At 46.4% G+C, this 26,825-nt stretch overlaps 1 protein-coding gene across 2 annotated transcripts in view; it reads right to left on the bottom strand.

Annotated features, from left to right (window-relative positions):
- Positions 1–26,825, bottom strand: part of NOVA2 (NOVA alternative splicing regulator 2) — a 73,509-nt gene that overhangs the window by 2,770 nt on the left and 43,914 nt on the right. The window contains exons 1-2 of one of the 2 annotated variants that reach the window (XM_081869168.1): positions 22,039–22,167; positions 18,061–18,227 (exon numbers count right to left, since the gene is read on the bottom strand). In XM_081869168.1, coding sequence (XP_081725294.1) covers positions 18,061–18,227; positions 22,039–22,153 — 282 coding nt within the window. In that variant the 5' untranslated portion in view covers positions 22,154–22,167. Of the gene's footprint in view, positions 1–18,060; positions 18,228–22,038; positions 22,168–26,825 lie in introns of those variants that run through there. The other variant, XM_081869167.1, reaches the window with a different exon arrangement.

Here is a 26,825-nt window from a genome sequence, read left to right as displayed (position 1 = left end):
TGAGCACTGTTCCACAGTGTCAGGGGTTCAGGAGCAGAGACACAGGAGAAGGAGCAAATGGAAAGTGAGGAGGAGGAATCCGAGGGGGGTGTAGGCAGTGACAGTGGTCAGAGAGATTCCACGAGTCTCTCCAGCGAATCGGAGGATTCACAGAGAGGAGCGCCGATGGCCAGGGCAAGGGGGGTGCCAAGGGGGAAACCCCAGAAGGAAGGGGCCAGCGGGGACTCCCTGAGCAGCAGTTGGAAATCAGGACCAGCGTCCCCACCAGAGGGTAGTGGGGGGGAGGAGTCCCAGGCATCGGGACCAGTCTCCTCACCACCAGAGGGAGGAGATGAGTCAGGATTGGCCACGCCTCCATCGGAGAGCGGGGAAACGGTCAAGAGGAAAGTCACCGGCTGGGCGCGCGCGCCAAGTTCAAATGTACAGGCGAGCGGCACAGCAGGTAGCCCGGATAGGGAGCCAGGTCCTAAAGCCCGCCGGAAGGAAGGGCAAGACTCAGGGGGGTCAGCGTCAGAGGAGTCCAGGAGGGAGGAAACCCCAGGGGGCAGAAGGACCCAGAGGAGGAAGGAACAGCACAGGAGGTGGAGCCGGGCTAGGATCTTAAACTGGTGCGGAAGGGGTAGTGACTCAGAGGGGACTTCGCCGGTCTAGGGCCAAGACGTAGGGCTGCACGCTTTGGGGTTTGAAATGGAAACTAAACTTCAATAAAGACTCTTGTACATTACATCAACTGGGCGTTGGTCCTCTGTGAGCTGGGACCTAGAGGCAGCTCTGACACACAGCATTTGATATTTTCATTGACGAAATAAGATGAGGTATGTACTCTTTCATTACTGTTTGTATCACAGTTTATAATTTTTGTAAAGTGATATGTCATGCAGGTCATCGTCTAACTGAAAATTTTATTTTCAGTTTATGAAACAATTCTATATTCTCCCACCACACTGACAAAGATCTGCGAAACACTAGTCAATATCCGGAATCTCTGTTCAGTGTTGGACATTATATTTGCTGAATACACAAAGCTTCACAGCTTATCTTTGGTACCTCGCTTCATTTAAAAACTTTCAGAGACTTTGAGTCTAAGATTTCATTTTTAACTTGTTATTGTTTGAAGGAATTCTATAGATTGTCTATTATATATGTATATGGTCATCGTGTTGCCTAAACATTGTTGACGAAGCTCCTGAAACCAGCCAGAGCCAACTGTGCTACCAGGCTGGCTCCAGGCTGCTGAGACTGCCACTGCCGCTGCCACTGCCGAGGGGGAACTAGGGATGCCCGGTGTGCCAACTGGGGGAACTGCTGGCACACCCCCCCACAACCCAAATTGAACTGGGAGTGAGAGCGCCCAGCCTCCCGGCCGACTGCCCAGCGGCGCTCCGGGGCCAGGAAAACCCTGGAGCTGATGCAGGGAGAAGGAGGAGAGGAGAAGGAGAAGGAAGAGAGAGAAAGAGGAAGGAGAAAAAAGAGCGGAGCCCCAACCTTGCCACGCCACCACCGCCACTGAGGAGGAGAGGTTGGAGAGCACCAGGAGGGCAAGGACACATGGTCGAACCCAGGCCTGACCCGAGCCTACTCCATGGCGGCTAGCGCACCAAGAGAACAGGCCGGGGCCCAGAGGAAGGCCGTGCGACACACAGCAGTGAGACCACAGCAGAGAAGATATTACTTCTTAATTATTATTTTTAAATAACTTTTCTCTCTTTTTTTTTTAAAAAAAAAGTGTCCCCAGATTCTTTGAAAAAAATCTGGTAACCTTAATATATATTCCTGCTTTCCCACGTATAGGGCCTTCAAACTGCTTAGGTTCCACAGGCTGCAAGGCTACCTTAGCAGAATGGCAGAAGGACCACAGAGTTAAAACACGGAAGTAAGAGAAGGAAAGAAGTAAAGAGGAACGGCAAAGTAAACTGCTGGATTACGCCGAAATGGCAAAAACTGACCGGAAAGTTCAGTAACCAAGAACTTCAAGAAAGAATGGGAAACAATTATTATTTAAGAGACCACTGTAAGCAGATGAAAACATGAGCAGGATTTTAATCTCACTTGTAATGTAACAAACTCTATGGATAATATGGATAGATATAAAATGCAGATTTGATATTATATGCGGTTGAAAACGCTGACATGAGGGGGAGGTCTCGAGATTCAGAGAAATCTCTGTATAGGGAGATGTATTTGGTTTTGTTATGAATCTATATTTGAAAAATCAAATGAAAACTATTTTTAAAAAATAAACACAGGAGTAAATGCTATAGATTGAACTGAGCCATCCCGAGCCTGTGATTACCTTCTGCAAGCCAACTGCTGTTTATGAAGCATGCATTTCTCTTATGCACAGATCTTTGGACAGGCTAAAATTAGTATTTGCTTGCATATAACATTTGAACTACATTAAGCTTACTTCATTGATTCCCCCAACCATCAAATATTTCAGCCCAACCACCTTTTAGCTATTGGGGGGTGGAGAGGACTTTTGTGATATTCATGCAACTTGCAAACTAATCTTGGCACCTTCCTTTTAACCATGTTAACTAAATTTCGGTCAGATCCGCTAGATTGGAATTGATCTGCGACATCGAGGCAAATTCCCGATTTCAAAATATTCTGAAAAAGCCACACAAACCACCTGGCAGCTGGAGGGCCGCACCAAAGAGATTTAATCCCGCTGCAATCAGGGCACCACCTCTGGAATTTATTTATTTGTTTTAAAATTCACATGACGTAGCACTTAGTTTGTTCTGGGTTGCCAGACTGGTGCTGTCATTAATATTCTCTTGTGGATTATGAGGGTTGTAGTGCATTGGGACTCTTACAATATGCCTTTTGTTGTGGGTCTGCTGCTAAGCTTATTATTATTTTTAGTTGTTTCGTTAATAGTGTTTTATAGAAGGCAGTTGTTTCGCTGATGATTTGGAGATGATTCCCTACGATCTAGGGACACGGGTGGCGCTGTGGGTAAAACCTCAGCGCCTAGGACTAGCCGATCGCATGGTCGGCAGTTTGAATCCCCGCGGCGGGGTGAGCTCCCGTCATTCGGTCCCAGCTCCTGCCCACCTAGCAGTTCGAAAGCACCCCTAAGTGCAAGTAGATAAATAGGTACTGCTTTATAGCGGGAAGGTAAACGGCGTTTCCGTGTGCTGCGCTGGTGCTGGCTCGCCAGAGCAGCTTCGTCACGCTGGCCACGTGACCCAGAAGTGTCTCCGGACAGCGCTGGCCCCCGGCCTCTTAAGTGAGATGGGCGCACAACCCTAGAGTCGGACACGACTAGCCCGTACAGGCAGGGGTACCTTTACCTTTACCTTTACCCTACGATCTATGATGTGATTGTGATGTTCGATTACGTTGTCCTGATTGTTTGTAAGCCACTTTGGGATGTGTGAGCAAGAAGAGGCACAGAAACGCAACCAACGAATCGAAAATGAATCGAAACCTCCATGTGGTTCGTCTAGAATTTTGGGTAGCGAACTAAGACCTTGTCATTTGTCTCATTCTTAAACATTTTTCCTAAAGTCGACCAAAATTTCCCTTCCACGGCTTTCCCCATTTTCATACAAATAGCGAAACAAAAATAAAAATGAATTATTTGAAGAGCAATTGTAATCAACAAATTACGCTAGTAGGACTACAAGAAGTTTGTAAGGAGAAATATACGAAGTGTTACAAAGTAGAAAAAGATAGAGATATTGGTTATGAGTTTGAAATGTACAGTGGTACCTCGGGTTAAGTACTTAATTCGTTCCGGAGGTCAGTTCTTAACCTGAAACTGTTCTTAACCTGAAGCACCACTTTAGCTAATGGGGCCTCCTGCTGCTGCCGTGCCGCCGCAGCATGATTTCTGTTCTCATCCCGAAGCAAAGTTCTTAACCCAAGGTAATATTTCTGAGTTAGCAAAGTCTGTAACCTGAAGTGTGTGTAACCCGAAGCGTGTGTAACCCGAGGTACCACAGTAATAGGGAAAATAAGAAATGCATACTAAGAGATTAGATTGGAAAATTTTCAGACAGGACCGATGGAAGTCAAAAAAATTGAATAAGATGTAAAAGTATGCTTAATTTCTGTTGAAAATGATATGTTAAAAAACTAATAAAAATTTATATATATAAAAAAAATCTGGCGCAGAGGACTTGATCTTTAAGAAAGTCGGGAGGGAAGGGTAGAGGGACTCTTATACAGTGGTGCCCCGCAAGACGAACACCTCACAAGACAGAAAACCCGCTAGACGAAAGGGTTTTCCGTTTTGGAGGCGCTTCGCAAAACGAATTTCCCTATGGGCTTGCTTCGCAAGACGAAATGTCTTGCGAGTTCCTGCTGGTTTCCCGCCCCCCTTTTCCCCCCTTTTCCTAAGCCGCTAAGCCGCTTATCAGCTGATCTGCTAAAAGCCGCTAAACCGCTAATAGCGCTAATCCGCTAAGCTGTCAATGGGCTTGCTTCGCAAGACGAAAAAACCGCTAGACGAAGAGCCTCAGGGAACGGATTAATTTCGTCTTGCGAGGCACCACTGTATCTTGCCACCCACGCAAATCTTTTCAATTCTATGGCTCGAAGGAGGGCTGCGAATCACCATCTTATCACAGCTTTATGTACTGCAGACCAGCACATGACAGGAAGAGGAAGTCCTTGGCACAGCACTTCCCTGGGAGAATCTTGTGACATCCCAGGAATGTGGGACAGGCATGCAGAAACCGAGAGCGGGCTCCCATCAGAATCCTGCTTTTCCCTTGCACGAAACTGAGGTGCAAGTTCTATTTCCTTATCGTTGAAGAGGTGCCTTACTGAAAGGGAAGAGTGAGTCTGGAAAAGGATGTGCAGGGCTTTATTTTGCCATGGCAGCGGTAGGGAATTGCAGGATAATAGAATTGTCATGTTGAAGGGGATTCTGAGCCCCACCTAGTTCACCCCCTTGCAAGGAAAGGGGAGAAAGGCGTCCTTATGCTGTTTTTATTTAATTAATTTTACGGTTTAATTTATAAGATCTCATACCCAACCTTCTCCATAAGGTCCCAAGAGTGGGTTACAACAATATTATAATAATAATAATAATAATAATAATAATAATAATAATAATAATATTCAAATAAGTTAAAACAATTTGCAAATATAACTCCGCAACTCCAAGTACATTTCCAAGCACAATTCAAAGTGTTGGTGCTAACCTTTAAAGCCCTAAATGGCCTCGGTCCAGTATACCTGAAGGAGCGTCTCCACCCCCATCCTTCTGCCCGGACACTGAGGTCCAGCTCCGAGGGCCTTCTGGCGGTTCCCTCACTGCGAGAAGCCAAGTTACAGGGAACCAGGCAGAGGGCCTTCTTGGTGGTGGCACCCTCACCAGACTTTTAGAAGTCATCTGAAGGCAGCCGTGTTTAGGGAAGCTTTTAATTTTTGATGTATTACAATATTTTATTATTTTTTGGAAGCTGCCCAGAGTGGCTGGGGAAGCCCAGCCAGATGGGCGGGGTATAAATAATAAATTATTATTATTATTATTATTATTATTATTATTATTATTATTATATAATACTTTGGCCCCCTCATGAGAAGAGAAGACTCCCTGGAAAAGACCCTGATGTTGGGAAAGATGGAGGGCACAAGGAGAAGGGGATGACAGAGGACGAGATGGTGGGACAGTGTTCTCGAAGCTACCAGCATGAGTCTGACCAAACTGCGGGAGGGAGTGGAAGACAGGAGTGCCTGGCGTGCTCTGGTCCAGGGGGTCACGAAGATATAACTCCGCAAATATACCTCAGTGGCCACGGTAAAGAGATTCACCTTCAGAACCTGATGAAAGCTCTACAAGGAATGTGGTTTTCTATGCTTTCCTAAAGACTCAAGTCCTAACTCACCTGCCTGCCATTAATCCCACAAACTCCACCCCTCCTTATTTATGTATTTATGAACTTTCCCCGCCGTGACCTTTTTTGCCATCCAGGGGGTGAAATGCATATAGTTTATCAGTGCAAAGGAAGGAGATATTCAGCACCACGGAGAGCAACAGCCCCCAACCCTCACATTCAAGTGCTGGTCTTCATCTGCTCTCAGGAAAAGTTGGGTCCAGCAAGTTCAGGGTGGTTGTGTTCACCCAACCACCCTAATAGCTCCTGAAGGAGGGGCACCCCAGATTCTTCCAGGAGCACCCAGCTTGAGACTGTTCTAGGTCACCAGTGGTTTCTTTCTCTGTGCGGGTTTGAACCTACATTATCACCATGATGCGCTAACCAACTGAGATATCCGGGAGTTAAAGTGAGACCGCCTAGGGCTTGGCTCCAGGCATCCTAGCCAGTGGCGGGTGGCACTGTGGGTTAAACCACAGAGCCTAGGGCTTGCCGATCAGAAGGTCGGCGGTTCGAATCCCCGCGACGGGGTGAGCTCCCATTGCCCGGTCCCTGCTCCTGCCAATCTAGCAGTTCGAAAGCACCCCTAAGTGCAAGTAGATAAATAGGTACCGCTTTATAGCGGGAAGGTAAATGGCGTTTCCGTGTGCTGCGCTGGTACCGGCTTGCCAGAGCAGCTTCGTCACCCTGGCCACGTGACCCGGAAGTGTCTCTGGACAGCGCTGGCCCCTGGCCTCTTAAGTGAGATGGGCCCACAACCCTAGAGTCGGACATGACTAAACCATACAGGCAGGGGTACCTTTACCTCGATCTATGATGCGATTGTGATGTTCGATTACGTTGTCCTGATTGTTTGTAAGCCACTTTGGGATGTGTGAGTGAGAAGACGCACAGAAACGCAACCAACGAATCAAAAATGAATTGAAACCTCCATGTGGTTCGTCTAGAATTTTGGGTAGCGAACTGAAACCTTGTCATTTGGGGCAAGGCGGGGGCAGCTAATATCTGGCACAGAGGCCAAGACATTAACAGACAAGATGTCAAATTGTTCTTATATGCAACAACAGCAGCAAGAGTATTGTTAGCCCAGAAATGGAAGCAAGAAGATATTCCGACGAAAGAATGGCAGATGAAATTAATGGACTATGCAGAATTGGACAAAATGACAGGAAGGATTTGAAAGCTGCGGGACCAGAGATTCACAGAAGATTGGAAGAAGTATATGAATTATTTGAAGAGCAACTGTAATCAACAAATTACGCTAGTAGGACTAGGTCTTGCCGATCAGAAGGTCGGCGGTTCGAATCCCCGCGACGGGGTGAGCTCCTGTTGCCCGGTCCCTGCTCCTGCCAATCTAGCAGTTCGAAAGCACGTCAAAGTGCAAGTAGATAAATAGGTACCACTCCGGCGGGAAGGTAAATGGTGTTTCCGTGTGCTGCTCTGGTTCGCCAGAAGCGGCTTAGTCATGCAGGCCACATGACCCGGAAGCTGTACGCCGGCTCCCTCAGCCAATAAAGCAAGATGAGCGCCGCAACCCCAGAGTTGTCCGCAACTGGACCTAACAGTCAGAGGTCCCTTTACCTTTATCCTAGCCTTGGGAGAAACTGAGGCATGCACGAAGAAGAAGAAGAAGAAGAAGAAGAAGAAGAAGAAGAAGAAAAGGAGGAGTTTGGATTTGATATCCTGTTTTATCACTACCCTAAGGAGTCTCAAAGCATCTAACAATCTCCTTTCCCCTCCTTCCCCACAACAAACACTCTGTGAGGTGAGTGGGGCTGAGAGACTTCAAAGAAGCATGAAAATGATCTATAGGTGGTACATGACCCCAGTTAAGCTTGCAAAAATATACCATTTGCCCAACAATAACTGTTGGAAGTGTAATGAATGTGAAGGAACTTTTTATCACCTTTGGTGGACCTGCCCGAAGATTAAGGCCTACTGGGAAATGATCTATAATGAAATTAAGAAAATCCTTAAGTGGACATTTGTAAAGAAACCAGAGGCCTTTCTCTTGGGCATGGTAGTCCAAACGGTTCCAAAGAAAGATAGAACGTTTTTTATGTACGCAACAACAGCAGCAAGAATTCTTTTGGCGAAGTATTGGAAGACTAAAGAACTACCTACTCTGGAAGAATGGCAGACCAAGGTGACTGAATTTATGGGACTGGCAGAGATGACCGGCAGAATCCGTGACCAGAGGAGAGAGACAGTGGAAGAGGACTGGAAAAAATTCAAAATTTACCTTAAAAATTGTTGTAAAATTACGGAATGTTAAGATGTCAAGGGATTGGATACAAAGAATTACAGCTATAAAAATTGAAATTTATAAAAAAAATTTTAAAGAGAATTAAATATAAAAAGGGATGAAGAATTGCTAAAAAATTTTAAAATAAGGGTGCAGTGAAGGGGAGGTTTGGGGAAGTCGTGTTATGTTTGTTTGTTTTTTGTTTATGTTGTAAAACCAATAAAAATTATTTAAAAAAAAAAAAAAAGAGAGAGAGACTTCAAAGAAGCATGACTAGCCCAAGGACACCCAGCAGCTGCATGTGGAGGAGCGGAGACGCGAACCCAGTTCACCAGATTACGAGTCCACTGCTCTTAACTTGCTCTGCTTACAGCCAGGGCTTTGAGCTAAGAAGAAAAGAGGGGAAAGGAGAATCAGAATTCTGACTCCCCTTGGGAGTCAAATTCTGGAACCTACATGAAATATGCAGCCTAGGACTCACAGCTGTCCATGGAGGCGCAGGTCAATTCTGTGTCCAGGGCAGCTGTCTGCCAGCTCCATCTGGTATGCCGGCTGAGACCCTACCTGCCTGCCGACTATCTCACCAGAGTGGTGCATGCTCTAGTTATCTCCCGCTTGGTCTATTGCATTGCACTCTGCATGGGTCTACCTTTGAATGTGACCCAGAAACTGGAACTAATCCAGAATGCAGCAGCTAGACTGGTGACTGGGAGCGGCCGCCAGGACCATATAACATTGGTCCTGAAAGACCTAGATTGGCTCCCAGTATGTTTCTGAGCACAATTCAAAGTGTTCGTGCTCAATTCAAAGTGTTTAAAGCCCTAAACGGCCTCGGCCCAGAATACCTGAAGAAGCGTCTCCACCCCCATCGTTCTGCCCAGACACTGAGGTCCAGCACCGAGGGCCTTTGGTGGTTCCCTCACTGTGAGAAGTGAGGTTACAAGGAACCAGGCAGAGGGCCTTCTCAATAGTGGCGCCCGCCCTGTGGAACGCCCTACCATCAGATGTCAAGAAAATAAACTATCTGACTTTTAGAAGACTTCTGAAGGCAGCCCTGTTTAGCCAAGTTTTTAATGTTTTATCGTGTTTGTAATATTTTGTTGGGAACCGCCCAGTGTGGCTGGGGAAACCCAGCCAGATGGGCGGGGTATAAATAATAAATTATTATTATTACTACAGTGGTACCTCAGGTTAAGTACTTAATTTATTCCGGAGGTCCGTACTTAACCTGAAACTGTTCTTAACCTGAAGCACCACTTTAGCTAATGGGGCCTCCTGCTGCCGCCACACCGCTGGAGCCTGATTTCTGTTCTTATCCTGAAGCAAAGTTCTTAACCTGAAGCACTATTTTTAGGTTAGCGGAGTGTGTAACCTGAAGTGTATGTAACCCGAGGTACCACTGTACTACCTGCATGATTTTTCGGTCTTTGCTTAGGCCAGTCAGCTCTTGCTGGTTAAGGGGAACTCTAAGAGAGCTACTGCAAACATGGAAGCCACCTTTCCTAGTCAGTGAAGACTTTACACACAATCAGACCCTTGATCTTGCCTGCACTGATGTTGTCTACACTGGCTGGCAGCAGCTCTCCAGGGTTTCAGACCTTTCTTACCTGGCCCTGCTGGAGATAAAACCTGGGTCCATCTACATGCAAAGCAGATGATCTTCCAAGGAGTTAAGGCCCTCTCCCGAAATCTTATTCAGTAATAATAATAATAATAATAATAATAATAATAATAATTTATTATTTGTACCCCGCCCATCTGGCTGGGTTTCCCCAGCCACTCTGGGCGGCTTCCAACAAAGATGAAAGATACACTAAAATGTCACATATTAAAAACTTCCCTGAACAGGGCTGCCTTCAGATGTCTTCTGAATGTCAGGTAGATGTTTATCGCTTTGACATCTGATGGGAGGGCGTTCCACAAGGCGAGCGCCACTACCGAGAAGGCCCTCTGCCTGGTTCCCTGTAACTTGGCCTCTCGCAGTGAGGGAACCGCCAGAAGGCCCTCGGAGCTGGACCTCAGTGTCCGGGCAGAACGATGGGGGAGGAGACGCTCCTTCAGATTTACTGGACCGAGGCCGTTTAGGGCTTTAAAGGTCAGCACCAACACTTTGAATTGTGCTCAGAAATGTACTGGGAGCCAATGTAGGTCTTTCAAGACCGGTGTTATATGGTCTCGGCAGCCGCTCCCAGTCACCAGTCTAGCTGCCGCATTCTGGATTAGTTGTAGTAACTCCACTGGCTTCTGAGATTTCTACAGGCGCTGCTCCCAACCAACCTAACAGATTTCCACGACCACGAGATCCAGAAACTTGCCTTTTTCTCATTAAAATAATAACAACGAAAGGGAGATTAATTCTGAGTAGCTGTGCAGGCAATGCCGCGTTTCATTCTTATGCAGAATTATACCCCAAAATAAAGAGCAAGGGGCAAGGAAGGAGAGGAAATGCCATGAAATGTGTGGAGGAACATGTTTAAGACAAGCATTTTGGGCATGGGTATGGAAGTGAGAGGGACACGGGTGGCGCTGTGGGTTAAACCACAGAACCTAGAACTTGCTGATCAGAAGGTCGGCAGTTCGAATCCCCGCAACGGGGAGAGCTCCCGTTGCTCGGTCCCTGCTCCTGCCAACTTAGCAGTTCGAAAGCATGAAGTGCAAGTAGATAAATAAGTAAATGGTGTTTCCGTGCGCTGCTCTGGTTCACCAGAAGTGGCTTATTCATGCTGGCCACATGACCCGGAAGCTGTACGCCGGCTCCCTCAGCCAATAAAGCAAGATGAGTGCTGCAACCCCAGAGTCGTCCGCAACTGGACCTAATCGTCAGCGGTCCCTTTACCTTTACCTTTATGGAAGTGAGAGCTGGACCATAAAGAAGGCTGGTCGCCATAGAATTGATGCTTTTGAATTCTGGTGCTGGAGGAGACTCTTGAGAGTCCCATGGACTGCAAGAAGATCAAACCTCTCCATTCTGAAGGAAATCAGCCCTGAGTGCTCACTGGAAGGACAGATCCTGAAGCTGAGACTCCAATACTTTGGCCACCTTATGAGAAGATAAGACTCCCTGGAAAAGACCCTGATGTTGGGAAAGATGGAGGGCACAAGGAGAAGGGGACGACAGAGGAGGAGATGGTTGGACAGTGTTCTCGAAGCTACCAGCATGAGTTTGACCAAACTGCGGGAGGCAGTGGAAGACAGGAGTGCCTGGTGTGCTCTGGTCCATGGGGTCACGAAGAGTCAGACACGACTAAACAACAACAACAAAGGCAAACTAAGGCCCGGGGACAGGATCCGGCCCAATCACCTTCTCAATCCGGTTTGCGGAGGGTCCGGGAATCAGCATGTTTTTAAATCAATAGAATGTGTGCTTTTATTTAAAACGCATTTCTGGGTTATTTGTGGGGCCTGCCTGGTGTTTTTTACATGAGTAGAATGTGTGCTTTTATTTAAAATGCAGCTCTGGGTTATTTGTGGGGCAAAGGATTTCGTTCATCCCCCCCCAAAAAAAATATAGTCCGGCCCCCCACAAGGTCTAAGGGACAGCGGACCTGCTGAAAAAGCTTGCTGACCCCTGATTTTGGGCTTCCTTTCCAGTGAGCCTGTTCTGGCTTTGGAGATTTCGGCAGACTTTGCCGAACGGTTGGAAGGCAGCGGCAGAAGATGATGCGAGGAAAGTTGGCACATGGGGCGAAGGGGGAGGAGGTGGAAGAGTGGGTGTTCGCAGAGATGGCTTCAGGGGCTTTCTGACGGAGAGGGAGGGGTCTCCTCAACCCCGGCCACCCCAATGCCTTTATATAACTGCCGACAAAGCAGAAAGCCGTGCAGATTTAGCAAGGAAATGCTCTTATGTAATTGAGCGACAGGCACCTCCCGAAATCCGTCGCCTCGTCCAACCCAGAGAGCAAGGGCGCTGGATTAGTGGCAAAGGGACCAGGAGAGAGCAGGGAACCAGAGGAGAAAGTCTTTCTCTGCTGGCAGCCGGGTGCTTTACCTGAACTCAGGGGAAAGCCATGTAATCTGTGAATTGTCTCCTCCAGGCAGGAGAGCCCGGCCAGCTCTGAAAATAGATGTTGAAGACACTCCTGTGGTCAAAGAAGGGGCAGAAAACCTGACCCAGATGACATTAACAAGGCTCCACAATTCTGGTCATTGCTGTATGTGCCCCCCGCTGCCCCCACCCCAGGCACAAATGCAATGAGTGTAAAAAGAAAGAGGAGTTTGAAGCTGCAGAGGCAGATGGTGGACTATCTCAGGCATCCCCAAACTCAGCCCTCCAGCTGTTTTGGGACTACAACTCCCATCATCCCTAGCTAACAAGACCAGCAGTCAGGGATGATGGGAAGCTCCTGCAGCCAATTGGAAGCCACGGAAGCCCTGTCAGGTGTTTGGCTTCCAAAAATAGTTCGCAAACCGGAACACTCACTTCCGGGTTTGCGGCGTCCGGGAGCCAAAACATTTGAGAACTAAGCTGTTCGGAAACCAAGTTACGACTGTAACCAGGAACAAGGCTGCCAAATATTTGGGGAGCGGGGCAGTGTCCTGCGGACCAGTAATCTGGGGTTGGCCGCAAAGGCCCGGCCGAAGGGCATCAGTCCTCATCTGCTAGTTTAACTCATAAGCACTCTGAGTGACCTGCCCCAATTTGTGCCCTGTTTCCAGATACTTTAGTGCTAAAATTAGTCTCTCATGAAATCCTTGCTGTGACATCCTTGCAGGTAGTCGTTCAGACTGATGCCTCGCTGGGTCTGTTCCAGTCATAGGCTGACCTCTCCTAGGGACCATGTCAAATTGCAGCGCTCCATCGACCCCAGTGCTGTCTTCTCTGACTGGCAACAGCTCTCCTACAGGCTTTCAAAGGAGACATGATCAGCCCTACTGATCTGGTGGAACGCTCTGTCCCAAGAGACTAGGGCCCTGCGGGACTTGACATCTTTCTGCAGGGCCTGCAAGACAGAGCTGTTCCACCAGGCCTTTGGCCAAGGCACAGTCTGACCCCCTCCTTTGGCAATCCTCACAGAACTTCTAGCCCAATGGTTGCCATTAATTTGATTGGAATTATTTTTATAATGAAATGATTTTAGAATGTTTTATCGTTTTACTGTTGTTAGCCGCTCTGAGCCTGGCTTCGGCTGGGGAGGGCGGGATAATAATAATAATAATAATAATAATAATAATAATAATAATTACTTGGTGAGCTGCTTCTGGAAATTAAACCTGAGACTTTATGTGTTCAAAGGACACTGAGCGTGTTTTCCCTCCTGCGCCATTTCTGTCAAGGCCTTCAATCCTTTTCTTTTTAAAAATCTTAGTTACTTGTTCAGCTTTAAAATGAAGCTATCCTAAGACCTCAAGGACAATACCCTGATATTTAAAACAAAGATTTGAAATAATTTTACTATCCACCAGCACCAGTAATAGCCATTATTTTTTCTAGGGGTTGTGAATGAAACAGCCCACATTTATATTTTGCATTGTGTGTGAAATTTTAATTTTCATTCAGTTGTATTTTCTTTTCTTTTCCTATATGTTTGACGCCAAACAAACCGCGTATCATTGTGTTCGTCAGCTGCCCCTGAGAACCTTCTTAAAGGCGCATGAAATGCTTTAAATGAAATGAGCAAATAAAATCAGGCGTCTTCTAGTCTCAACTCTGTTTGCTGGGCTAGACTTGGCATAAGGCAGTTCTAGATGTGAACCTTTTTTTGTGGGGGGGAGAGGCATTCCCTCCCAGCTTCTCAAGGCAAGAAAAGACCCTTCCTCGGCTGTCAGGGGTGACAGGATTCCTGTTTCATTGTCCCTTATTCTACCAGCCACATAAACTCTCTCTTCCATACACTCCCCCCCCCCCCCGCCGCCTAACCCTCCCTCTGTCATAATCCTTGTTTTCAGCTTTCAGCCCAAAGCGGCCTTCCCTTCGCTGTGCCATAGCAACGGCACAACCAACTGACAATGGAAAGCTGTCGGACGAGCCAGCCTCTTGCACACACAACAACCTCAAGTGGGAGAAAGACACCCCCACCCCCAGCCGGGCTCTTTTTAGCCAAACCCTCCCTTGGTTAAGAGGAAAGGGTCCATTGGGGGAAATAGAAACACAGTCTTCCTGCATGCTATCAGCACCCTCGATAGATGATATAGATAGATAGATAGAGATAGAGATAGAGATAGAGATAGAGATAGAGATAGAGATAGAGGATAGATGATAGATGATAGATGATAGATGATAGATGATAGATGATAGATGATAGATGATAGATGATAGATGATAGATGATAGATGATAGATGATAGATGATAGATGATAGAAGATAGATAGATAGATAGATAGATAGATAGATAGATAGATAGATATAGATAGATATAGATTAGAGAGAGAGAGATAGATAGATGATAGCTAGCTAGATGATCGATAGATGAATAGATAGATGATCGATTGATCGATCGATCGATCGATCGATAGATGATAGATAGATATAGATTAGAGAGAAAGAGATGATAGCTAGCTAGCTAAATGATAGATAGATAGATGATAGATAGATAGATAGATAGATAGATAGATGATTGATAGATAGATGATTGATAGATTAGAGAGAGAGATGATAGCTAGCTAGCTAGCTAGATGATAGATAGAGATAGATGATAGATAGATTATAGATAGATAGATAGATGATAGATCAATAGATTGATGATAGATAGATATAGATTAGAGAGAAAGAGATGATAGCTAGCTAGTTAGCTAAATGATAGATGATAGATAGATGATAGATAGATATAGATTAGAGAGAAAGAGATGATAGCTAGCTAGCTAGCTAGTTAGCTAAATGATAGATAGATAGATAGATATAGATAGATGATAGATGGTTTTTAAACACAACAATAACAAATAGATCCATCTTGCTTTCAGGTTATTAATGTTTTCATTGTCTTCGCCTGGGCAATTTTGCAAAGGCGAACAATAATGAGTGCTAAAATTCAAGGCAGAAGCTTATGTACCTTACATTTTTAATTCAAATGGAATTGATATTGTTAAAGAAGCACCCCCCCCAAAAAAAATGGGCAAGTGGAATCCCAATGTGAAATGTGACTGAGAGTCACAGTGAAATTTTCAGTTTTAATAAATTTACCAAATTCGGAACTTCTTCCAACTGTCATTTCAAGTTTCCCACGTGTTCAGGTAGAAAGCCCTTCACTGCTATTTGACCCAACCTCAATTTTTTCCCCTAAAAAAATTATATCATCAGCCGAAGGAAAAGGCTCAGACACTAATGGAGATTGGGTTCTGTCACATAGCCACTAGCTATTACTGCTTGAATTATGGTCCTGGAGGAGACTCTTGAGAGTCCCATGGACTGCAAGAAGATCAAACCTCTCCATTCTGAAGGAAATCAGCCCTGAGTGCTCACTGGAAGGACAGATCCTGAAGCTGAGACTCCAATACTTTGGCCAGCTCATGAGAAGAGAAGACTCCCTGGAAAAGACCCTGATGTTGGGAAAGATGGAGGGCACAAGGAGAAGGGGACGACAGAGGACGAGATGGTGGGACAGTGTTCTCGAAGCTACCAGCATGAGTTTCACCAAACTGCGGGAGGCAGTGGAAGACAGGAGTGCCTGGCTTGCTCTGGTCCAGGGCGTCACAAAGAGTCGGACACGACTAAACGACTAAACAACAACAACAACATTACTGCTAAATGGGACCTCTATATTCACAAGCAGTCTACCACTGCAAATACTCTCTCTGTGCAGAGAGACTTTTTGCTGGCCATAACGCAATGGCTTTTTCCACCTGTCTTGCCCCACCCTCCAGAACCTGAGAACCTTTCCCAGACCATGACTATAAGAATAGCAGAAGCAGTTGGGAAGAGAGGAGTTCAGGGATTTTTTTGAAATAATAATAATAATAATAATTTTCTAAGTTGTGTGTCTTTGTTTCTCAATTTGATCTTTTTACACGGTTTTGTACGCATTGTGGTATTTTATGCATTGTGACTCGCTGTTCTGATTTATTGATCACAGTTTAGCAACTCCTGTATTTTTCGCTCTATAAGACGCACCAGACCACAAGACGCACCTAGTTTTTGGAGGAGGAAAACAAGAAAAAAAATATTCTGAATCCCAGAAGCCAGAACAGCAAGAGGGATCGCTGCACAGTGAAAGCAGCAATCCCTCTTGCTGTTCTGGCTTCTGGGATAGCTGCGCAGCCTGCAATCGCTCTATAAGACGCACACACATTTCCCCTTACTTTTTAGGAGGGAAAAAGTGAGTCTTATAGAGCAAAAAATACGGTATTTATTACAGTGGCGAAGAATGAATTTCTGTTTATGACTTGCTGATATTTGATGCCACTGGGGTCTGTTCTGTTCCAATGGATTATTCAACACTGCTTTAATCCGATAGACATTGCTTATTGCAAAGTTATGTTTTCATTGTGGCTTTTCTTGTATTGGACCACACTGCCCTATGATGTGTGATCATTCTTGTTTCTTCAGCTTGTATACCGCCTTGCGTATAGCAACACAGAAAGGGGGCGTACAAATTAAAAGCGAAACGAAATGCAATACTAGCTGCTGGGGACACATATCAAATGATGGTCTGTTGCCATCAAACTATCAAACAGAGGATGTGGGGAAAGACCGGGGACAGGGAATGTGTATCAGCCTGAGGGCCGAATTTTCTTTTAGACGACCTTCTGAGGGCCGCATGAAAGTGATGGGTGGGGCCAGAGCCAAAAGTGGGAGGGGAAAGGAATATCCATTTTCGCCTTCGCACAGCAAGCTGATTTCTGTGCACACACAAACAACCCTCTTTCCTTAATTCAGGCAAGCAAGAGATGTTGTCAGAGTTGAAGGACACATTCCAGCCAGGCAAAAACCACTTGGGGTGCGAAGTAGAGTTGGCGCGGTGTGTGGGGAGAGGGAATCTGGTGAATTTCCTTGAATTTCCTTGAAATTTGTGATGAATTTCCTTTAAAATAGCTCATTTGGTCAGCTTTGGCCATCACTAAATTAAAAAGCTCAACAGCTCTGCCCAAAAAAGTTCAACGACTTTGTGTCTGGATTTTTGCTTTGTGAAATATGGCAACCCTCAGATAGGTGATCCCAGGGGGCTGCCACATTTGGCACCCAGGACTAAGGTTCCCTGCCTCTGAAACAGGCTGGCCTTTGGCCTGATCCAGCCAAGATTCCTTTATAATTTTTAAGGGGCGCTCTGAAGCTCCCAGGGATGCGGGTGGCGCTGTGGGTTAAACCACAGAGCCTAGGGCTTGTGATCAGAAGGTCGGTGGTTCGAATCCCCACGACAGGGTGAGCTCCCGCTGCTCGGTCCCTGCTGCTGCCAACCTAGCAGTTCGAAAGCACACCAGTGAAAGTAGATAAATAGGTACTGCTCTGGCGGGAAGGTAAATGGCATTTCTGTGCGCTGCTCTGGTTTGCCAGAAGCGCGTAGTCATGCTGGCCACACGACCCGGAAGCTGTATGCCGGCTCCCTCGGCCAATATAGGGACATAAGCGCTGCAACCCCAGAGTTGGTCATGACTGGACCTAATGGTCAGGGGCCCCTTTAAGTTAGCGGAAAGGGGATGCGGGTGGCGCTGTGGTCTAAACCACTGAGCCTCTTGGGCTTGCCGATCGGAAGGTTAGCGGTTCGAATCCACGTGATGGGGTGAGCTCCCATTGCTCAGTCCCTGCTCCTGCCAACCTAGCAGTTCGAAAGCACACCAGTGCAAGTAGATAAATAGGTACCACTCTGGCGGGAAGGTAAACGGCGTTTTCGTGCGCTGCTCTGGTTCGCCAGAAGCGGCTTAGTCATGCTGGCCACATGACCCGGAAAGCTGTACGCCGGCTCCCTTGGCCAATAAAGCGAGATGAGCGCCGCAACCCCAGAGTCGGTCACGACTGGACCTAATGGTCAGGGGTCCCCTTTACCTTTTACCTGAAGCTCCCAGCTCACAACCCCTCTAACAAACAAGCAATTTGCTCCCGCGCTCACTCACCTGCTTGGCTCGGTCAGGATTCATGGTTGTCTGAGGTTGCAGGATATTGACCGATTCCGGCTTCACTACAGACTGGGGGATCTCCCGGACCTTTTCGGCAATGAAGTTGTGGACGGCGTTGAGGGCTTCCGCTGTGCCTTGAACCAGACACACACGCTCCGTGGTCCCTGCATTGGGGAGAAAACAATTGAGAGGTTTTTTAATGGACTTGCGGGGGCTGCAGTATGACGACCCTACAGGTGGGGCTGGCCTGAGGCTTGGGTCTCCCTGGTCTCCTTGCTGGCCCTAGTAGGACCAACTTGGCCAGTTAGCCCTGGTGATCATTCAGTGTCTACTGACTGGGTTTTTGTTGTTGCTTTTTTGTCGTTGTCACCCCAAAATAACCCCTGAATTTTAGAATTTTATTGATGTTGAGGCTGCATTTTATGTTGCATTCTATGCTGTTTTATGCTGTTTTTAAGTTGTATTTTAATCAGTGTTTTATACAGTGGTACCTTGGGTTACATACGCTTCAGGTTACATATGCTTCAGGTTACAGACTCCGCTAACCCAGAAATAGTGCCTCAGGTTAAGAACTTTGCTTCAGGATGGGAACAGAAATTGTGCAATATAAAAATAAGGAAAGGAACAATATGAGGAAAATAGAGAGATTTTTAAAAGAGAAAAAGGTGCAAAAGATCCCGGCAGACAAAAAAGACCAACTGAATACCCTAATAGAAATAGATGAGATAAATGAGGTCATAAAGGAATTGAAGAGAGGGAAAGCCCCGGGACCAGATGGATTTACATCAGACTATTATAAAGAGTTACAAGATGTTTTGATGTTACCTTTAAAGGAAGTTATGAATAATATTTTAAAGGAAAGAGACATCCCGGAAACGTGGAAAGAAGCATTTATTACCTTTATCCCAAAACAGGACTCGGACTTAACCCAAGTTAAAAATTATAGGCCTATCTCATTGCTGAATACAGACTATAAAATTTTTGCGGGGATTTTAGCAAGAAGAATGAAAAAGATATTAATAGAAACTATTCATAAGGATCAAGCAGGCTTCCTCTAGGCAGACAGATGAAGGATAATGTAAGGAATATAATAGACATTTTGGAATATCTGACTGCCAGGAATGAGAAACAGGCTATACTTATGTTTGTGGACGCGGAAAAGGCTTTTGATAATATAACATGGGACTTTATTTTGGAAAACCTGGAGTGTATGGAAGTGGGAAAAGAGTTCTTCAATGGGATAAAGGCAATTTATACAGAACAGAGAGCTAAGTTGATTGTAAATAATGTGATAACAGAAGATATTAAAATATCTAAAGGAACCAGGCAGGGATGTCCGCTTGTTGTTTATAATGGTCCTGGAGGTCTTTCTTAATGCGATTAGACAAAATAAATTAATAAAAGGGATAACAGTTGGTCAGAATGAATATAAAGTTAAAGCCTTTGCTGATGATCTGGTAATAACGATTGAAGAACCAATAGTAAGTGTAAAAGAAGTATTAGAAGAGATTGAACAATTTGGGAAAGTGGCGGGGTTCAAACTAAATAAGAAGAAAACCAAAATAATTGCGAAAAATATGGAGCAATGCAACAACAAACAGAGATAGAGGTGGTTAAAAAGGTAAAATATTTAGGAATTTGGTTAACTCCTAAAAACATTGATTTGTTTCAGAACAATTATATACCGGTATGGAAAGATCTGGAGGTGTGGGGCAGAATGAAACTATCTTTTTGGGGTAGAATTTCTACAATAAAGATGAGCGTCCTTCCGAAGATGTTATTTTTATTTCAGACTATCCCCATAATAAAGGGGATAGCAATTTTTGGAGAATGGCAAAGAACGATTTCAAAGTATATCTGGCAGGGCAAAAAGCCGAGAATTAAATTTAAGTTATTAACAGATGTGAAGGAAAGAGGAGGCTTTGCCCTGCCAGATTTGAAGTTATATTACGAAGCAGCATGTCTTTGCTAGTTGAAAGAATGGATAAAATTAGAAAATAAAGAATTATTGGACTTAGAAGGTTTTGATAACAGATTTGATAACTTCTGGGTTGTGCCACATGCGCAGAAGCGCCAAATCGTGCCACGTGCTTGTGCAGACGCGTTGCTTCTATTTGCGAACGCTGCGGGTTGCGGACGTGCCTCCGTTACAGATTACGTCCACAACCTGAGATTCCACTGTAACCAGATTATTTGCAAGTGGGGCTAGATATATGAGCAGCAGTTAGAAACCACTAGAAGAGGGGTGGTAATTAAGGCTCAACAAGAACCCATGGAGGGATGTGTGGGGAAGTCAAAGAATATAGCCTGGTGACTGGGGGTGGCCGCCGAGACCACATGACACCGGTCTTGAAAGACCTACATTGGCTCCCAGTACGTTTCCGAGCACAGTTCAAAGTGTTGGTGCTGACCTTGAAAGCCCTAAATGGCCCCAAAGGCCCAGTATACCTGAAGGAGCGTCTCCACCCCCATTGTTCTGCCTGGACGCTGGGATCCAGCTCCGAGGGCTTTCTGGCGGTTCCCTCACTGCGAGAAGCCAAATTACAGGGAACCAGGCAGAGGGCCTTCTCAGTAGTGGTGCCCGCCCTGTGGAACACCCTCCCATCAGATGTCAAGGAAATAAACAACTATCTGACTTTTAGAAGGCATCTGAAGGCAGCCCTGTTTAGGGAAGTTTCCATGTTTGATGTTTTATTTTGTTTTAATATACTGTTGGAAGCCGCCCAGAGTGGCTGGGGAGGCCTGGCCAGATGGATGGGGTATTAATAATAATAATAATAATAATAATAATAATAATAATAATAATTGTAACACATGAACACTTGAAGGTGCCTTGTGTAGTGAGTCAGATCCCTGGTCCTTCTGGCCCATTACTGATGGTGGGAGCATCAAAGGATCAAGGCCTTTGCCTACCTGCCTACAGGTTCTGGAATACAACTCCCATAATCTCCAGGGTCTGATGGGATTTATAGTCCAAATAAATTGTTGTTCCCCCCCCCCAATAATATTTATTCAAGTTTTAAAAGGTTACGAAAAAGAACACAATATATAAAAACAAAACATATCCAAGAAAAAAATAAAAATAGAAAAATAGAAAAAGCAAAAACAGCTAAAAAAGAAAAAAAAGATACATTCCAAAAAACAAAAAAAGCAAAAGAACCAAGTTAAACCTTAATATAACTCCCTTTCTTAACTTATCTCCTTGACCTCCTCACACCTCCCCTCCTTGTATTCTAATTCATATGGATATTTCAGCAAATCCTTCATCTTATTTTTATCCTTATATCTTATCTTATTATACTGCAATTTTCCGTTCTTTCTTTCACCAATTAACCATCCACTTTTACTTTATTTAATCTTATTTCTCATTAAAAGTTATATATCTGAACTTATTCTTATAGTCCAAATAAATTGTTGTTGTTGTTGTTATATGATAAGTGATAGTAACTGTAAAATTATGGGAAACGTATATTCTTTTAAGAAAGAGGATTGGGGAAGATTTGTGGAGGAGAGGGCTATTGATGGCTACTAGCCATGTAGGCTATGCCTTGCTTCTACAGTAAGAGGCCTCTGAAATTGGCGGAAGCCACAAAAGGGCTCTTGTGCTCAGATAGCGCTGGTTTCCTGCAGTTGGCCACATCGCAGGTTCAAAAGCCCAGGGGTACCCAGGAGCCCCCAACGCACAAAAACAGGGGCCTGGGAGGTGGCCCCTCGATGGCAACCAGAAGTCTGTTCTGTCCCATCTCCCCTGCTAGCTGGTCCTTAGAAAATTGTGCTGGCTGCTGCGATTCGTGAAAAGCAAAGACTGGACTACTGTCCTTAGAGGGCTATTTATAAAAATGCAGCCTGCCTTTTATCGCATCGACCGAGGGGAGAGAGTGAGCAAGCAAGTATCAGAGGGTGTGTGTGTGTGTGTGTGTGTGTGTGTGTGTGTGTGTACATAGGAACCAAAAAAAGGGGAATATTTTAGGCCACCTGAGAAGGCCAAGTGCCAGCACCATGGATACCAGAAGGCTGAGTGCTCACATTCTCCAACACAACACACACACACACACACACACACACACACAGAGCATCCCAAAGCCAGCATCTTCTGCTTCTCCTCCCTGCCTTCCCCAAAGCTGCTGCCTCAACAATACGTCTCTGCCACCGAGTTGCCATGGCAACCCACAGCAGCCTCCTCCTCCTCCTTTCCCCCATCATCACCACCTTGCAATCTGCTGCTGCTGCTGCAGGCCTCAAGGGCCTGTCTTCCCAGGGACCAGAGGAACCCCCTCCTCTGCAAAAAGGAGGGATGCAGCTCGCTCAGTGGGGGAGGGAGGGAGGGAGATCGTCACCTGGGCAACGGGGCAAATGGGAAACGCCAAATTTGTCTGCAGAATCAAAGCGTAGTCCCTTCCCCTGCTAAGAAGGGTGGGTGGAAAGCTGGCTTCCGTGGAGCAAGGAGGGTCTGCGTACAACACAAAAATAAACTGAGCCAGAAAAAGTCTAGCCTCCCTAGGCTTCAGCCCCAGTAGCTTTCTTTTCAGATGGGGAGGGGTGGTGTAGGAAGCCAGGGTTGAACCCCAGGTGGTTACCAAGGAGAAAGGCTATCTCTGAGCAGATGCAGAGTGTACAATCAGTGCTGGATTTACGTAGAAGCTAAACAAGCTATAGCTTAGGGCCCCACTCTCTTGGGCCCCCCAAAAAAAGATTTAAGGAAAAAAACCTGGATGTACATTTCCAAAATATAAGATAAAAAAACAAATAAAATAAAACCTACATACAGCAACAGTGTTTTGTGTTGTGTAGGCTCCTATGATGTAAGTCATGGGACCCCACCTACTTGCCTGCTCCCTAAAATATCACGGGTTTGCTCCTTTCTATATATAGGGTGCCTACATTCTGCAAGGAATGGTTGCATGGTAACATGTGCAAATGGCTTGAGATACCTATTAGGTCCATAAATTACTGTAATGGTTATAAGGGGTTGCTTGTGCGTAAGTTACCGCCACTGCTGGCTAAGTTGCCTGGTTAAACCTGTCTTGGCTGACAGCCCTTCACTCCGTGGCCGTTCAGTCGCTCGCAGAATCCGTCAGTGGGCGTTTTTTGAACCTCTTCCAGCAAAGAAGTTGTTTGACGCCAAGTCTCCTCCTACTCTCCCTGCGCGGAAATCTTCTGCGCAGGGAGGGAGTAGGCAGAGGAGTGCCCATGCTCTCCCCACTAGTTTCGGGCGAAGAGTCTTGGAGACCCCTCTCCGAATCCCCCATCTGCCCCCCTTCTCTACTGGTGTTGCACTGATTTCCTTCCCCAGCCGATGAGGTTCCTCTCTCCCTGCTGGGCCCCTCTCCAGCATCGCTCGGGAGCCTTGCCTCCACCTCTGACTGCGATGTCAGTTCCCTGACAATTACCATACAGCCATACCTCAGAATAAATATGCTTCAGGATAAGTACTTTCGGGTTGTGCTCCGCGGTGACCCAGAAGTCACAGAGCTTGTTACTTCCGGGTTTTGGCGCTTGCGCTTGTGCAGACAGTCAAAATCACGTCATGCGTATGTGCGGAAGCGGCAAAACGCAACCCGCACATGCACAAACATACAGTAGAGTCTTACGTTCTATTCAGGATGTGAACAGGGCTCCAGATCGGATCCCATTCGCATCCCGAGGTACCACTGTATAGCATATATTCAACACAAAATACAGCAACAATTTGTTGTTGACAAAGGACAGCTGGACATAGAAAGGGCCCCATTACCTTCAGTAGTTTAGGGCCTCATCAAACCTAAATCCGGCCCTGGTGGCAATCGATTCCTACCCACCGAGGAATTGGCAGGAATCTGGGATTACATTCTCAGCCACAGTCTCTGGGGTGGGGCAGATGTTCACTCGAGCATTTCTTGTTTTAAAGGTAAAGGTAAAGGTACCCCTGACCGTTAGGTCCAGTCTCAGACAACTCTGGGGTTGCGCACTCATCTCGCTCTATAGGCCGAGGGAGCTGGCGTTTGTCCGTAGACAGCTTCCAGGTCATGTGGCCAGCATGACTAAGCCGCTTCTGGCGAACCAGAGCAGCGCACGGTAACGCTGTTTACCTTCCCGCCGGAGTGGTACCTGTTTATCTACTTGCACTTGATGTGCTTTTGAACTGTTAGGTGGGCAGGAGCAGGGACTGAGCAACGGGAGCTCACCCAGTGGCGGGGATTTGAACTGCAGACCTTCCGATCAGCAAGCCCTAGGCTCTGTGGTTTAGACTAAGGTTACCAGACGTCCCCGTTTCCCAGGGACAGTCCCCGGATTTACAAATCAGTCCCCATACAAAATCCATTGAAGTGTCCCCGGATTCATTGAAAAAATTCTGGTAAACTTAATTTAGATCACAGCACCACCCTGCCTCGCTTTTTAGGCATTCCTATTTATTATTAGTTAAAGCTATGGTTTTCCCAGTAGTGATGTATGGAAGTGAGAGCTGGACCATCAAGAAGGCTGATCGCTGAAGAATTGATGCTTTTGAATTCTGGTGCGGGAGGAGACTCTTGAGAGTCCCATGGACTGCAAGAAGATCCAACCTCTCCATTATGAAGGAAATCAGCCCTGAGTGCTCACTGGAAGGACAGATCCTGAAGCTGAGGCTCTATTACTTTGGCCACCTCAGGAGAAGAGAAGACTCCCTGGAAAAGACCCTGATGTTGGGAAAGATGGAGGGCACAAGGAGAAGGGGATGACAGAGGACGAGATGGTGGGACAGTGTTCTCGAAGCCACAAACATGAGTTTGACCAAACTGCAGGAGTCAGTGGAAGACAGGAGTGCCTGGCGTGCTCTGGCCCAGGGGGTCACGAAGTCGGACACGACTAAATGACTAAACAACAACAACAACCTTAGTAGCCATTGATCCCTTATCTTCCATGAATTTGTCTGGCCCCAATTCCTTCCAATGCACACAGCATTATCTTCAGAAAACACATTTCAAAGAAGATGCGGGCCTTCCAAAGCCCCCAGGTGTCTTGCATGGCTCCAGCCCCTTTGGCAAGCACTGATGAAGGAACACCCCCCGCATGTTCAGCATACTTTAGCCATCCATTCAGGCTAACAAACAGCGGATCACACACACACACAACCGCCACTTCCTTTCAACTAAGCGCCTGTTTTAAATCCATACGCGTGACTCATGTTTCCAACTTTCACCTGGATGTGCTTTCCCTCAACTTGCTTCCGACACGGCTGTTTGTTGACAGCCGCGTTCCTGAACGCCAGTAGCTGCGTTAAAGGAAATGGAGCCTCCGAGTTCAGGGGCAGTCTACCTGGGAGGACTTGTAATGCTGGGAACAGAGAAATGAAGGGTGGGTGGGTGGGTGGGTGGCTGCTGTTGACTTTTCCTTGCGATCTTCCAGGAGGCATCCGGCTAGCCAGCTGGCCAGGATGCTGAAGGAACAGGGGTCCTCTTTCGCTTTCTTATAAGCAGCTCAACCCTAGCTGTCAACTTTCAGTTTTGAAAATAAGGGATCAGCAGCCTCGAAAATAAGGGACCAGTAGCCTCACCTGTCCCGGGGGCAGTCTACGGGATATCTAACAATCCGGGACAGCAGAGGGAAATGGCGGCTGAAATAAGGGAATTTCCCGCAAAAAAGGGGGAAGGTTGACAGCTATGAGCTCAACATGGGTGACCACAGAGCAGCAGGCCCAGACTGAGGGGGGGCCACATGGGCCACTTGGCCCAGACCTCCGATTCCAAAGGGGGCCTCGGTCAGCATATTTATCTATAGTGGTACCTCGGGTTACATACGCTTCAGGTTACAGACTCCGCTAACCCAGAAATAGTACCCCGGGTTAAGAACTTTGCTTCAGGATGAGAACAGAAAGCGTGCTCCGGCGGCACGGCAGCAGCAGGAGGCCCCATTAGCTAAAATGGTGCTTCAGGTTAAGAACAGTTTCAGGTTAAGAACGGACCTCTGGAACAAATTAAGTACGTAACCAGAGGTACCACTGTATTTTCCATTCTGTCTTTATATGCAGATATGGTTCAAGCCTTGAAATAAAATTATTTTTCAGCATAACTTTTGTGAAAATTATTTATATACTTCCTTATTTATAAGACTTCAGTTATCCCATAGCTGTCAACTTTCAGGTTTGAAAATAAGGGATCAGCAGCCTCACCTGTCCCAGGGACAGTCTATGGGATATCTAACAATCCAGGATAGCAGCGGGAAACGGCGTCGGAATAAGGGAATTCCCAGCAAATAAAGGGAAGGTTGACAGCTATGAGTTATCCCCAGGGTAAAAAAGGGGGGGCACATTATCTACCTGCCCCGGTCCTCTGCAAGGCCCTGCAGAGCAGCAGAGACTGCAGAGGTGGTAAGCCAAGAACCCACTGCCTGCCCCCTGCCTTCTCCATGATCCCACAAAAGCTACCAACAACAAGGGCTACACTTTCCCGGGAACAATAGGACTGGCCCAGCCAAGGGTTAGTCAGCACTGGATAAATAGGAAGGGGTGTGGAAGGAACCTGGCACATTCTTAGCCTCTGAGAAGGAGAGAGAAATAGAACAGGGATCTAAGCTATAAAAGCACACAAGGCCCTTTTGGATAACCGAGACAGCTGCCGGAATTGGGCTAAATTAGGGGGAGGGGAGGCAGAAGGGGGTATCCCCCCCCCACGCCACCCTGCAGGGCCATGTTGGGCTGCCATGGTGCTCCTGGCAGGAATTTTTGCCTCCTGCAGCTGTGTGGACCCAAGAACATCCCAAAACTTTCCCCAGCGTGCGGCAGGTGAGCCGCTTCCAAACTTTGT

Source organism: Podarcis erhardii (assembly GCF_964252035.2).
Source record: "Podarcis erhardii genome assembly, chromosome: 7".
Taxonomy (NCBI): domain Eukaryota; kingdom Metazoa; phylum Chordata; class Lepidosauria; order Squamata; family Lacertidae; genus Podarcis; species Podarcis erhardii.
Note: the sequence above shows the minus strand (reverse complement) of the source record. Positions and strands in the feature narration are given on the sequence as shown.